Source organism: Nannospalax galili, unplaced genomic scaffold, assembly GCF_000622305.1.
Source record: "Nannospalax galili isolate Female #2095 unplaced genomic scaffold, S.galili_v1.0 scaffold218, whole genome shotgun sequence".
NCBI classification, from domain to species: Eukaryota; Metazoa; Chordata; class Mammalia; order Rodentia; family Spalacidae; genus Nannospalax; species Nannospalax galili.
This window is the reverse complement of record NW_008343207.1, coordinates 1,400,318-1,415,492: the sequence shown is the minus strand read 5'-3', so window position 1 is coordinate 1,415,492 and position 15,175 is coordinate 1,400,318. Positions and strand designations below refer to the sequence as shown.

The following is a 15,175-nucleotide window of genomic DNA, read 5'->3' as shown; positions in this document are numbered from 1 at the left end:
TTTTTTTTTTTTTTTTTTTTTGTCTTTTTGAGACAGGATTTCTCTGAAGCCTCAACTGGCCTGGAACTCCTTACATAGACCTGAACTCACAAAGATCCACTTGCCTTTGCCTCCCAAATGCTGGGATTAAAGGTGTGAGCCACCACGCCTGACCTCCATTTTGTTTTTTTGAGACAGGGTCTTTTACTGGCCTCCAGCTCATGGATTAGGCTAGGCTGGTTGACTGATGAGCCTTAGGGATTCTCCTGTCTCTGCCTTCCTAGTGTTGGGATTAAAAGTGTTTGCCACCATACATGACTATTTTACAAGGGTTCTTGTTCCAGTTAGCTTTTTGTTGCTGTGATAAAAACTGAGCCGGGCGTGGTGGTGCACGCCTGTAGTCCCAGCACTTGTGAGGCAGAGGCAGGTGGATCCCTGTGAGTTCAAGGCCAGCCTGGTCTACATAGTGAGTTCCAGGACAGCTGGGGCTACAGGGAGACCCTGCTTCAAAAAGACAAAAAAACAAAAACAAAAAAACAAAAAAACTGATCTAAACCAACTTGGGGAAGAAAGGGTTTATTCAGGTTATACTGCCATGTCACAATCCATCTGTGAGGGAACCAAGGTAGGATCTCAAGGTAGGAGCTGACACAGAGACTACAGAGGAGCACTGATTTCTAGCTTGCTCCTCTGGCCTGTGCTCAGCCTGCTTTCTTATACAACAGACCTACCTGCCCAGTGGCTCCACCCACAGTGTGCTGGGCCCTCCCATGTCACTCAAAAATCAAGAAAAAGCCTCACAGACATGCTCATGGGCCAGTCTGATAGAGAAAATTCTGCAGTTGAGATTCCCTCTTCCTAGGTGTGTCAGATTGACAACTGAAGCCAACCGTGACAGTTCTGGAATTGAACTCAGGACCTCATGCTTGCACTGCAAACACTTTATCAACTGAGCCTTCTCTGCCCAGCATTAACCACTTCTAAGTGACACTAAACACTTTTCCCGAATGTGTGTTTGGCAGTAGGTCACTTCTGCCCTGTGCTGGTACTGCTATCTCCTCTGCCAGCCAGGGTACTGGGAGGCTTAGCCATGCTTCCACTCAACCTTCCAGATCTGAGAGTAGAGATCTCTGTTCTGTTCCCTGGACAAGGAGATCAATAGCAGGGAGATTTCCAGGCCCCATGCTGAGCTGCTTCTAAGGCCACATCAAATGCGCAGTGCCTTCAAAAGCTTTCAAGCCTTTAATCCCAGCACTTGGGAGGCAGGGGGATCTCTGTGAGTTCAAGGCCAGCCTGGTCTACATAGTGAATTCCAGGACAGCTGGGGCTACAAGGAGACCCTGTCTCAAAAAGACAAAAAAAAAAAAAGCTTTCAAAAGCTAGAGTGAATTCTGTGCTTTCTATGAGGTCACCAGACCTACTGGAACTCTCCTGGCTGAGTCTCCAACCCTCTGAGGGTTCCTAGCCCACCTGGGTCACGATGGATTTGGCAGAGAGACAGTGTTTTGGTTGCTTTTCATTTAAATTTTCATTAAAATTATGTTTTCTATTTTATGTGTATGCATGTATTGCCTTGCATGTATGTAAGTGTACCAGTATTGTGCAATGTCCATAGAGGTCAGAAAAGGGCATCAGATCCCCTGGAGCTGGAGTTACAAGTAGTTGTAAGCTGCCCAATGTGGGTGCCGGGAAGAGAGCTCAGGTCCTCTGCAAGCACAGCAAGTGCTCTTAACTGCTGAGCTGTCTATCCAGCCCTTGTTTCCTTTTTCTTTTCTTTTCTTTTTTTTTTTTTTTTTTTTTTTTTTTTTTTTTTTTGTTTAAAGTCAGGGTCTTACTATGTAGTCTTGGCCAGCCTAGAACTTGCTATTTGTACCAGTATGGCCTGGAACTCACAGAAATCCACCTGTCTCTTCCTCCGGAGTACTGGGATCAAAGGCGTATGGCACTATGCCCAGCTCCTTGTTTTCTTTCTTTTTTCTTCTTCTTCCCTGCCCCCCTTTTTCTTAGTTTTTTCTTTTTTAAATACTTTATTATTTTTATTTTGATGTATACAAGTGTATTTCCTGCAGGTGTTTAAGTGCACCCATGTCATGCAATGACCACAGAGGTCAGAGAAAGGTGTTGGATCCCTTTGAACTGGAATTTTAGATGGTTGTTAGCTGCCATGTGGGTGCTAAGAATCAAACCCAGGTCCTCTGGAAGAACAGCAAGTGTCCTTAATCACTGAGCCATCTCTCTAGCCCCTTCTTGTTTTGTCTTGAAACGATACTTTTTGTCTCTCATAGATTTTGAGCCTCATGGTAAAAAAAAAAAAAAGGGCACATATGGACATGTTGTCAAGATATGGACATGTCAGCAACATATGGACACATCGGCATTCTCAACATTCTCTCTGTTATGCTGCCTAGTTATCTATGAGACAATCTCATGCAGCCCAGGCTGGCCTTGGAGTCTCTGTGTAGCCAAGGATGACCTTGAACTCTTGATCTGCCTGCCTCCACCTGCCTAGTACTGGGATTACAGGTGTGCCTTCCATGACTGGTTGTTTGTTTTACAGAGCTGGGACTGGATCCCAGAGCCAAGCACATGCTGGGCAAGTGTCTACTGCTGAGCTATGTCCCCAGCCCACTGATTCTCATCTTCATTATAAACTTCATTTAAAGTGGGACTGGAGAGATGGCTCAGCGGTTAAGAGCATTGGCTGCTCTTCCAGAGGACCTGGGTTTAATTCCCAGCACTCACATGGTGGCTAACAACCATTATAACTCCAGTTCCAGAGGATCTGACACCCTCTTCTGATCTCTGCAGGCACTGCACGACACAGATACACCTATCTACATGTAGGCAAACACTCATACACATAAAATAAAAATAATAAAATATTTTGAAAAAAATGAAGTACTTTGTTTAAAGTAAAAATCTTAGAGGAAATCACATGCTTGGCACTGTGGCTGACACACATGTGTGTGAGTGCTCACCTTATTGAGAATCCCTGCTGTTGTACCACAGGCAGGCTGGTCTGGATGGCGGGAAACCCAGGTTTCTGGCCATCTTGTCTTACATATTGAATCATGTTTTGTAGTGAAGACTGTGAAGTCAAGAAACAATTCCAAAACTCCCTCTGTGTTTGGCATTGATGATGACGACGTGAACAGAGAGAACTCAGACAGACCCTATGGCAAGGTGGGCCCAGTTCTCTGTTGTTATTGGTGAAGTGATGGGGCTCAGAGACCCTCTCATAAGACTGGATGAATGACACAGTGCATTGAAGGGACACATTGTAAGAAGTGGGGATTCTAGAATCCTATGTTGATATTTCTAAGATTTCTAGGACCAGTAACTGGGGGATTCACAGGGCCTAGGAAACCTCATTAGGAGCTGCAGATTATAGAGAAAGAAGGGAGCCAAGTGTGGTGGTACATACCTTTAATTCCAGTACCTGGAAGGCAGAACTCTGTGAGTTCAAAGCCAGCCTAGTCTGCATAGTGAGTTCCAGGTGGAGAGGGAAAGAGAGAGAAGGCCAGGGAGAGAAGAGGAGAGGAAAAAGGAAGGGAAAGGAAAAGAAAGATGAAAACCAGGGGAAGGTGGATGTAGAGGGTAAGACTGGATCAAACAGCTCCTGCACAGTGGAGTTTCATCTTCCTGAAACCCTGGGTGACAACATGCCCTTCAAGTCAGCAATGCTCACTCAATGTCTACAGCTTTCCTTGTGGATCAGTCACAGAATGTCCACATGGCTGGCTGGGGTTACTCAGCTCCCCTTGGTCTCTGGCCCACCTCAGAGGTCAGTCTGATAAAGTGTAGCTGGGGTCCGGGAGAACTGAAGCAGGCTTCACCATGAATCACAGTGTTAGCTAGAACTGCTCTGCAGGGCCATATCCCCACCTACACAAAGACACAGTGGCAGGAGGACATGGCAACAGCTTAGAAGTCATCACCCCAGGCCTTTACAGTGAGTCCTTTCCCTCTACATGTCCCAAGGGTGGCTCTTAAAGTGGGGATATAAGCATGCAGCCTGGCCTATACATCATATATTTGGGAAGTGGAGGCCGGAGAATCAAGAGTTCAAGGTGAGTCTGGACTTGCTGTTTAGCTAGTCTAGCTTAACCAGTGACCTTCAGGTTCAGTGAGAGATCCTGTCTCAAAAAACAAGGTGGTAAGGGGGCTGGAGAGGTAGCTCATCAGTTAAGAGCACTGGCTGCTCTTGCAGAGGACCCAGGTTCAGTTCCCAGCACCCACATGGTGGCTAACAGCCATCTATAACTTCAGTTCCAGGGGATCCAACACTCTCTTCTGGCCTCTGAAGGCATTGCACACATGTGGTGCACTTACATACATACAGACAAAACACTCATACACATAAAAAATAAATAACAAAATTTAAAAACATAAAAAAATAAATGAAGACTGACTGAGGAAAACATTCAAACAGCAACCTCTGGTCTCTGGACATATGCACATACACATGGGCACCCCTACCCCAAGAACATATACATATACCACACACATACACACACAAGGAAAAATAAAAGAATACCCCCCCCCAGCTCCTGAAATAGCAAAAAAATTAAACATTCAGAGTAAGCTGGGGCTCTGCAATGGGCAGCCCCTTGAAGCTCCCTCTTGACCTTTCCCGGGTCTGTTAATCAGGTGGTGGGGACTAGAGTAGATGCAGGCTCAGGGTCTGGGGTCTGCGTGTGCATTAACCTGTCTATGGCCACTGTGTGTGGCTGCATTGTGAGGAATAAGATGCTCACACTGAAGAGAATGGCTGGGCTGTGAGGCTCTGTCAGCACAGAAGAGTCTTGTTTCAGAGGCTTGTGAAGCGCATTGTGAACAGACTGGACCTGCGAGTGAGCTGCAACCCCCTTCCTGAGGAATTTCTGGACCAGAATGTGGTGTTTTTCCTCAGAAATACAAAAGGTACCTTTCTGGTGGTGTGGGTGTGTAGTGTTAAACATATACATTATGATGTTCTTTTTCCTTTTTCCATTTCTTGTGTGTAATGTGCATGCATATGCATGCATGTTTGCATGTATATGGCTGCACATGTGAGTGTGTGTTTGTGCATGTGGAGACTTGATGTTGGGAGTCATCTTGATTGATTGATCTTCACTGATTCAGGATCTCTCAATCAAACCAAAAGACAAAACAGCAACATCAAAAACATGGTCTTTATTTTGTTATTTTTATTATTTATTTGTTCAATTTATTCTTTTTATTTAAGTGTATGTGTGTATGAAGCATTTATTTACAGGTACTCACAGAGGCTAGAAGAGGGCATCAGATCCCCTGGAGTTGGAGTTATAGGAAATTGTGAATTGTCCCTTGTAGGTTCTGGGAACCAATCTGTGGTCCTCTGTGTATGCGTATTGTATACACATAAATAAATAAATCTTTAAAAAAACAAAAATTAGGGCTGGAGAGATGGCTCAGTGGTTAATAGCACTGACTGCTCTTGCAGAGGACCTGGGTTCGATTCCCAGCACCCATATGGCGGCTACAAACCGTCCTTAACTCCAGTTCCAGGGGAATCCGAAGCCCTCTTCTGACCTCCAAGGCATTGCATGACATGGGTGCACTCACATACATGCAGGCAATACACTCATACATATAAAATAAAAATAATAAAATAGTAAAAAAACCCAAAAAAACCCCAAAAACGGGACTGGAGAGATGGCTCAGAACACTAACTGCTTTTACAGAGAACTTGGGTTTGGTTCCAGCACCTACATGTCAGCTAACAACCTCTGCTCCTGCAGAGGACCTGGGTTGGATTTCCAGCACCCATATGATGGCTACGAACTGTCCTTAACTCCAGTTCCAGGGGAATCCGATGCCCTCTTCTGACCTCTGTGGCATTGCACGACACGGTGCACTCACATACATGCAGGCAATACACTCATACACATAAAATTAAATAATTTTTAAAACAAACAAAAAGTAAAATCACTTCAAGTAAGAAGTGTTCTATATAAAGAAATACACTAGAGATAACCCATGTCTACATAGACATGGGAGAGGGTGTGCAAGGGAAGCCTATGATGTCATTGCTTTTGTCAACTAGGGGGTGAGATGGGAAGGGGAGTTCATGCCACCTTCACATTGTCTCCCATGATGACTGATCTTTGGTTGTGCCAAATAAATGCATGTCAAATAAAACCCTGTCTGAGGAGTAGGCAGTTAGGAAACTTGTTTTTTGTTGTGGTTTTTTGAGATATGGTCTTACCTGGGTGGCCTGGAACTACCTAGACCAGGTAGGCCTTGATTTACACAGAGATCCATCTGCCTCTGCCTCTGGAGTGCTGGGGCTAAAGGTGTATACCACCACGCTCACCTTGGAAACCTGTGTTTGAAGTAGCCTCATCCCTCTATAGGCCTTATGGGACTGGGTAAGTGGGGAAGCAGGCAACAAAGATGCCTAAGCCAGTTTGGTGGCTATGTCAAAGCCCTACAGCCTGGGTGTCTGAGACAGTAGGCCTTTATTGCTCACAGATGTGGTAGCTGCCAGTCCAAGCAGCTCTGCATAGGGGAGAGCTGAGAGAGAAGCCTGCTCTCTCTGGCTGCCTTTTAAGGGCACTAACTATTGACCGAAGCCCCACCCTTACAACCCTATCAGCTCACCCCAGCACCACATCCAGATGCCATCACGCTGAGGACTTAGCTTCCATCTCAGATTTTGCTTGCAGCATACAAATACCTGGCTCAAAGTGCCAAAGATGATCCACATCTGCCCTCACCCAGCTTTGGATCTCCAGACTTGTAAGCTGGGATACACAGGACTTATGCACCACGGATGTAAACCATAACGAGGGTGCACCAATTCTGTTCTAGTGTCATCTCTGTTGCTGTGACAGATACAATGACCAAGAGTAATTTAGGGGAGGAAAGTATTTGTCTAGTTTACCCTTCTAGGTCACAATCTGTCATTGAGGAAAGTCAGGGCAGGAACTCAAGTTGGAACTTGAAGCAGAAGCCAGAGAAGAAGGCTGCTTCCTGGCTTCCTCTCTGGCTCATGCTTAGCTAGCTTTCTTATACAGCCCAGAACCATTTGCCTAAGGAATAGTGCTGCTCACATTATATCAATTAACTTCCCTCCTATATCAATTAACAATCAGCCAGGCGTGGTGGCGCACGCCTGTAGTCCCAGCACTTGGGAGGCAGAGGCAGGTGGATCTCTGTGAGTTCAAGGCCAGCCTAGTCTACATAGTGAGTTCCAGGACAGCTGGGGCTACAGGGAGACCCTGTCTCAAAAAGCCAAAAAAAAAAAAAAACAACAACAAAAAAAAACAAAATCAAGACCCCTCCCCCAAACATGCTAATCTGATCTGGGAAATTCCTCAATGGAGACTCCCTTCTCAGTTGACGCTAGGCTGTGTCAAGTTGACAGCTAAATCTGACGAGAACACTCCACCCCTTTTCAACTTGACACACAAATACATAATGTAATGCATACAAATACATAATGTAAAATGCAGTACAACTTTAAAAGCCCCACAGTCTTTAAAAAGTTCTTACACTTTAAAAAGTTCAATGTGGGTTATTTTGGGGTCTCCCAGCCCAGGGCTCACTTAGATCCAGCCAGCAGGTCTTCAGATTACATGACCAGAACATCCAGCATCTAGAAGGGGGAGATTCTGGGGACATCTGAGAATGTCCCCCATGCCCTGATGCCCTGAGTCTGTTCATATTTAGAGGCTGTCTCTGAAGCCAGTGACATGAAGGAAGCAATGGAGATTATGCCAGAAACCATGGAGTATGGGATCATAAATGTACATGTGCTCTGCTTCCTGAGGGATGTCATCTGCCAGGTAACTGTGGACCCTGCAGAGATCTTGGCATTTTCAGGATGGTGGCTGTTTGCTTTGTTTGTCACATAGACAGATAGGCAGAGGGTTGTGTGCTGTCAGAGGTGGAAGAGTCCCCTGCCTCCAAAGAAGGGTGGGTAGAGGTGGAGGTGTGAACAGTCACAGCCTGACATTTCTGCTATGCTCCAGTTCTTTGGCAACATCTTTTTGTTTGCTTTGATACAGGGTCTCACTCTATATCCTCGGTTGGCTTGGGACTCACTTTGTAGCCCAGGCTAGCCTCTAATTCATGTGGCTCTTCCTGCTTGTGCCCCTCAAATGCTGGGCTTGCAGATGTAAGCCTCCACACCAGGCCCCTGGATGACATCTTTTATCTTGTGATATCTGAGAACTCAGACACTGACAGCTTAAGCCAATCAAGCTTAAAATAACATCAGGGGCTGGAGAGATGGTTCAGTGGTTAAGAGCACTGGCTGCTCTTGCAGAGGACCTGGGCTCAGTTGCAGGCACCCATGTGGTAGCTAACAACCATCCATAATTCCAGTTCTAGGGGCTATGACATCCTCTTCTGGCTTCCACAGGCATTGTGTGACATGGGTGCACTTACATATATGCAGGCAAAATACTCATACACAAACTATAAATAAATTTTTAAAAATTTAGGGGCTGGAGAGAAGGCTCAGCGATTAAGAACACTGGCTGTTCTTGCAGAAAACCGGGGTTTGAATCCCAGCACCCACATGGCAGCTAACAGCTGTCTCTAACTCCAGTTCCAGGGGATCTGATGGCCTCTTCTGTCCTTCTCAGGCACTGCATGACACAGGTACACTTACATACATGCAGGCAATACATGCATACACATAAAAACAACAAATAAAATATTTAAAACAATTTAAATAACTTCCAAAATAAAACAATCAATCCTAATTAGTCACACATGTTAAGTAACCAACAACTCATTTGTTGCTTTTAAAATTTATTGTATTGCCGGGCATGGTGGCACATGACTTTAATCCCAGCACTTGGGAGGCAGAGGCAGGTGAATCTCTGTGAGTTCAAGGCCAGCCTGGTCTACATAGTGAGTTCCAGGGCAGCTGGGGCTACAGGGAGACCCTGTCTCAAAAACACCAAAAAAAAATTATTGTATAAAATTATTTTTCTTCTTTTTTTTTTTTTTTTGAAGTGAGGTCTTGTTATGTAGCCCAGGCTGGCCTTGTTTCAGTCTCCAGAGTGCTGGGATTACAGATGTACATATCTGTATATCTGTCAATTTAACAGACCATTGGAGGTCAGGGACAGTTTAAATACACAAATGGTCTTTTCAGGTTTTCATGCCTGCGCTGTCCTACAACCAGCACAAGACAGACTCGGGGCTGGGAACTATGTCTACAAAAAGCCAGGAGTTTTCCCATTATGACTTGGAGATGCCAATCATGCCTGGGGACACAGTGGAATACCACAGCGTCCAGTTAATACGTGACGAATTCTTAATGAACCTTCAGAAATTTGCGAACAACATTCAAAGGACGATGCAGCAGCTTGAAGGTCTGTTCTGTTTCATTCCTGTCATGAAGAGTGACTAATTCATTCTAAAAAGGCAATATGAAAGTTTAAGGTGGCCATTTGTGTTTGTTTTCATTTATGATAACTGTTATTGGCTGTTTTTAAGACAGGGTCTTATGTAGCCCAGGCTGGTTTCAAACTAGCTATGTACCCAAGACTTTCAATTTCTGATCCTCCTGCCTCTACTTCCCAAGAGCTTCAATCACAGGCACATGCCACCACACCCAGTTTGTGTGATGCTGGGGATGGAACCCTGAGCCACCTGCATATTTAGCAAGCACTCTACCATCCGAGTCTCGTTGCCAGCCCAGTGATCCTTGTTTGCATGGTCTCTAGGTGAACAGCATTGGTTGTTCATTATAGAAAAAAAGAGCCAGCGCACGCCTTTAATCCCAGCACTTGGGAGGCAGAGGCAGGTGGATCTTTGTGAGTTCGAGGCCACCTGGTCTACATAGTGAGTTCCAGGACAGCTGGGGCTACAGGGAGACCCTGTCTCAAAAAGACCAAAAAAAAAAAAAAAAAAAAAAAAAAAAAAAAGAAAGAAAAAAAAAAAAAGAAATAAAGAGTGACAGAGTCTCTGCTTGTAAAGGTTGTAGAACCCTGTGTACTCTCCACTGAAGCAGACTATGGAGCTCAAAAAGGTGGTAAGGCCTTTAGGAGAGGGAGACAGAACTGAAATGGAGCAGCCACAGGGGGTTTCCTGGAGGACGTGGCATTAGGCCTCATCTGAAAGCTGCATCACACAGCCCCTGCTGTGGAACTCAGCTACCCCACTGTCATTGGATGGGGTGGTGGCCCTCCCAAGTCCCAGAGCCAGGGGTAACAGAAAGCAGGTATAGAGATCAGAGAGAGTGAGGAAGGGGAGTCACAGTGGATGGTCATGTTTTAGGGTCCTGAACAGTGAAAAAGTGACAGAAAGGCTAGTAATGTGGGATTGTTATTCTAAGAAAACGAACTCTTTTCTTCTTCTGTGTGTGTACCTGTATGCATGTGTTGGTATCCTAGCACAACCTCAGTTCTTGTTCCTCAGGCATCATCCACCTTTCTTTTTTTGAAACATTGTCTCTTGGGGCTGGAGAGATGGCTCAGCAGTTAAGAGCACCGACTGATCTTGCAGAGGACCCAGGTTCAATTCCCAGCACCCACATGGTGGCTAACAGCTGTCTGTAACTCCAGTTTCAGGGCATCCGACGCCTTCTTTTTCTGACCTCCAGGGATATTGCATGACATGGGTGCACTTATATACATGCAGGCAATACACTCATACACATAAATTAAAAATGATAAATAAAATTTAAAAAAGAAGCGTTGTCTCTCACTTGACCTGGAGTTCTCTGGTTGAGACTGGTTCCACCTCTCCAGTGCTGGAATCACAGCTGTGTGCCACCACACCCAGGTTCTGGGGATTTAAACTCAGGTCTGCATGCTTGTGTAGTAAGCACTTTATCCACTGAGCCATGTCCCCAGCCCCTGGCATTTTTACTTTCCTGAAGTGTTCCTCCTGGTTAATCTTCCCCACCTAGAGCTGTTCTCATCTGTTAGTCTATGTTTAGTTCTAAGATCTCTCATTCTGACTCTGCTTTTATCATAGCATACTGTTCTTGTTTGCTGGATACCATAGTGTCTCTCCAACCTCTGAGGCAAATAAGATTAAAAAATATTTCCCCATTTACATTATCTCAGCTTCTTCTATGGACAATTTTTTTCTTTTTATCTTCACATTTTCTTCATGCTGGGGGTTTTCTTTTTTTTCTTTTTCTAAAAAAAATGATTTATTTTTATTTTACAAGTATGAATGTTTAACCTGCATATATATAAATGCATCTGTGCAATGTCCTCAGAGGCCAGAATAGGGTGTTGGACTCCATAGGGTGTTGGACTCCCTGGAATTTGAGTTACAGACAGTTGTTAGCTGCCAGGTGGAGATGGGAACTGAACCCAGGTCCTCTGGGAGAGCAGCCAATGCCCTTAACGGCTGAGCCATCTCTCTAGTCTATTTTTCTCCACTTCTCTTCTCTCCTCTCCTCCCCTCCCTTCCCCTCCTTCCCCTCCCCTCCCCCGCTCTTTTTTTTTTTTTTTTTTTTGACAGAGTTGCCCTAGTCCTAGGCTGCCTGGAACTCACTATGTGGACCAGGCTAGCCTGGATCTCCCAGAGATCTGCCTGCCTCTGCCTTCTGAGGGCTAGGATTAAAGGCCCGTGCCACCTCACCTGGTGTCCCAAGGTTTTCTTAAACAGCTACTGTCTGTTAAAAGTTGTATGTTAAGTTTTAAAAATTGAACTCATTCTGTTGTCAGTTAAGGAACATCTTATAGCTGGGTGTGGTGGCACACACCTTTAATCCCAGCACTCGGGAGGCAGAGGCAGGCAGATCTCTGTGAGTTCAAGGCCAGCCTGGTCTACACAGTGAGTTCCAGGACAGCTGGAGCTACAGGGAGATGCTGTCTCAAAAAGACCAAAAAAAAAAGGAACATCTTAATATCATTTTGATGGAACTTAACCAATCATATAAACTGAACTGAACTAACAATCTAGGGTTCTTTGTTTGGTTGTTTTTTTTTTTTTTTTTGGTCTTTTTGAGACAGGATCTCCCTGTAGCACCAGCTGTCCTGGAACTCACTGTGTAGACCAGGCTGGCCTCAAACTCACAGAGATCCGCTTGCCTCTGCCTCCCAAGTGCTGGGATTAAAGGCGTGTGCCACCACGCCTGGCCCTTTTTTTACTTTTTTTTTTTTTAAATCACATTCTTATGAAAGGAATGAGATATGAGGAGGCAAGCTAGCTGACCTGAATGTGCAGCTATGGAAGGGAAGAGCTGGCTGATGACCTTGAACATCATGGATTTTTCCTGGGCTAGTGGCTGACTGGCTGTTTTCCCTCCACCAGGTGAGATCAAGTTGGAGATGCCCAGCATCAGTGTGGAAGGAGAGGTGTCTGAGCTGGCTGCTGACCCTGACATGATTGAGGCCTTGGAGCAATGTGTGATCAACTGGCTGAACCAAATATCAGGGGCCATGGAGAGCCAGCTGAAGAAGACACCCCAGGTAATGTGCAGGCTTTCGGGAGCCAAATCAGGTCATGCCCACCACCTGGAGAGTGCTGAGAGCCTGGGGATCTGTGGGAGCCAGTCTCATTTCTTCCTTAAAAGACAGTAGTGGGCACACCCATGGCACCACTGCTGGGCTTTCTGTTCTGGGCTTTCACTGCTGGGCTACTAGCTCACTGCCTGGACTGGCAGCGATAATTCTGTGTATCTGCTGGAATGTCTAGCTGCTGCCATGAGAAACCCAAGTCAACTGGCTTAAATAAGAAAGCAAATTCCAGGACTGGGAAGACAGTTTGGTTGGTAAAGTGCTTATCTTGGGAGCTTGAAGACCTGAGACCTGAGTTCCATCCCCAGAACACATGTAAAAGCTGGACATGGGGGTGCATGCTTATAATCCCAGCATTGGGGAGATGGAGCAGGAGGATTTCAGAAGTGCATTGGCGAGCCAGCCTAGCCTACTTGGTGAGTTCCAGGCCAAGAGATCTTGTTTCAAAACACAGATGCGGCAGGCTAGATGGCTCAGTGGGTGCTTGCCTTCCAAGTCTGACAACCTGAGTTCAATTCCTGGGACCCATAAGAAGGAGAGAACCAACTCCTGGAAGTTGTTTTCTGATCTCCACTTGAGCACTATTCTCTGTTCCCCTGTTCCTGTCCCCGCCCAAATAAATAAATAAATAAAACATTTAAATGTTTTTAAAAGGCTGGCACTCAGGAGGCAGGGGCAGGTGAATCTTTGTGAGTTCCAGGTGAACCAGGAATTTAAAAAATTAAAAAAATCCTCCAAAGTGAACAGCTTTTCAGGAACAACACCCAAAGTTGAACTCTGCCCAATACACACACACACACACACACACACACACACACACACACACAAGCGTGCATGTCTATGCATGCACACAGAAAGCAATCCTTGGTTCACAGAATGGAAGGTAGGTCTGGCTTCACAAACAGTTTGAGTTCGATCAGGTCTTGAGCTGAGTTACTGAGGCTTCCTCCTCAGGCTAGTTTCCTTCCCAATAGTAACTTGCAGTTGTTTCCGGCCCCTTGGCCACACCACTGGAAAGCCAGCATCTTTGTCTTACATCCCAAGTAGAGTCCTGAGACTCTAATTGGACCATTCCAAGTGAGAGCCCACCTAAAGCCCTTGTTCAGACTGGCCCCTGTCTGGAGCAGTGGGGAGGAGAAAAGGGTAGAAGTGAAGCTAGTGTCTGCCCACAGTAACAAGGAGTGCTATATGTGTGTCCTCATCTCTCTCAGGGCAATGGTCCCCTGGCTGAAATTGAGTTCTGGCGGGAGAGAAATGCGACCTTAAGTGCACTCTATGAGCAAACGAAGCTTCCAATTGTGAAGAAGGTCTTTGATATCATCAAGGAGGCAGAATCCATGCTGGTGGCCAATGTGCAGCCTGTCCTCATAGAACTGTTCAAGCTCCACATGGAGGCCTCAGACAATGTGCGCTTCCTGTCCACTGTGGAGCGCCACTTCAAGGTATGCCCGTTGGGCTGCAAAGCCAGCTTGTAGACTGCCATTTAAAAAATGCCATTTGGGGGCTGGGAATGTGACTCAGCAGGTAGAGCACTGACCTAGCATGTCGATTTCTTCAGTAAAGACTATGTATGGGTTCATTTAACATTTTATTTATTTATTTATTTTTAGGTGTATTGAGTATATTGCCTGCATGCATCTAAGTACATCTGTGTCATGCAATGCCCAAGGCTGTCAGAAGACGGTGTTGGATCCCCTTGGAACCAGAGTTACCAATGGTTGTTAGCCATGTGGGTGCTGGGAATTGAACCCAGTTCCTTTGCAAGAGCAGCCAGTGCTCTTAACCACTGCGCCATCACTCTAGCCCCATTCACCCACCCAAATTTTGCTAGCCATAATTGCCATGCACTCTGAGGCACTTCCTTTCTTATCTGAACCACAAAGACCTCCTGACAGGTCTTCCTTTTCCCATTTCTGCTCTGCTCTCGGACAATATATAATCCATGCTTTTGTTTTTCCCTTGCTTTCTTTTTTTAATTGCATTTTTGTGAATTTCATATATTTTGATTGTATTTAGATCCTCTCCCCTATCTGTATCCCCTTACTACCCCTTGCCCAATTGTATTATATATATATTCAAATTTGTGTACCCAAATATCCTTCAGTATTGGTCCATCCAGTGGGGCCTGGTTAAGCTACCAAGAGTCTCAAGCTTGAATGAGACTGTCTTTCCCCCTCCAGCAACCATTGGTTGGCAACAGTTCCTCAAGTTGGCCTGGAGTTTCTTTCCCACTTCCCCACATCTATGCTGGGATTTTATCTGGCTTGGGCTTACATCGTGCATGCTGTCATCATTGCTGTGAGTTCATATGAGTAACTGGTCAGCTGTCTGAAAAACCCGTTTCCTTGTGGTCATCCACCACCTTTGGCTCTTACAATCTTTCTGCCCCCTCTTCCACCATAATTCTTGGGCCTTGGGAGGTGGAAGTTTGATATTGGTATCCTACTCAGAGATAAGCACTCCACAGTCTCTTATTCTTTGCATGTTGGGCAGTTGTGGGTTGCTGTGTTAATCACCATCTGCTGCATAAGGAAGCTTCTCTGGTGAGAGTTGAGGACTGCATTAATCTATGAGCATAACAATAAGTCATCAGGAATTAGTTTAATACTATATCTATTCAGCAGAATAATAGTATTAGGCTCTCCCCTATGACCTGTGATCTGTCTAGCCATAGATTCCTAGGCCTGATATCAATGTCAGGTATGGGCTCCATTTTATGAAACTGACTTTAAATC

The 15,175-nt window shown here is 45.4% G+C and overlaps 1 protein-coding gene across 1 annotated transcript in view; it reads left to right on the top strand.

Annotated features, from left to right (window-relative positions):
- Dnah10 (dynein axonemal heavy chain 10) overlaps positions 1 to 15,175 on the top strand; it is a 149,456-nt gene that overhangs the window by 8,076 nt on the left and 126,205 nt on the right. The window contains exons 3-8 of the mRNA XM_008839272.3: positions 3,062 to 3,162; positions 4,794 to 4,902; positions 7,675 to 7,790; positions 9,113 to 9,332; positions 12,235 to 12,392; positions 13,652 to 13,882. Of these exons, the coding sequence (XP_008837494.1) occupies positions 3,062 to 3,162; positions 4,794 to 4,902; positions 7,675 to 7,790; positions 9,113 to 9,332; positions 12,235 to 12,392; positions 13,652 to 13,882 (935 nt within the window). The remainder of the gene's footprint in view (positions 1 to 3,061; positions 3,163 to 4,793; positions 4,903 to 7,674; positions 7,791 to 9,112; positions 9,333 to 12,234; positions 12,393 to 13,651; positions 13,883 to 15,175) is intronic.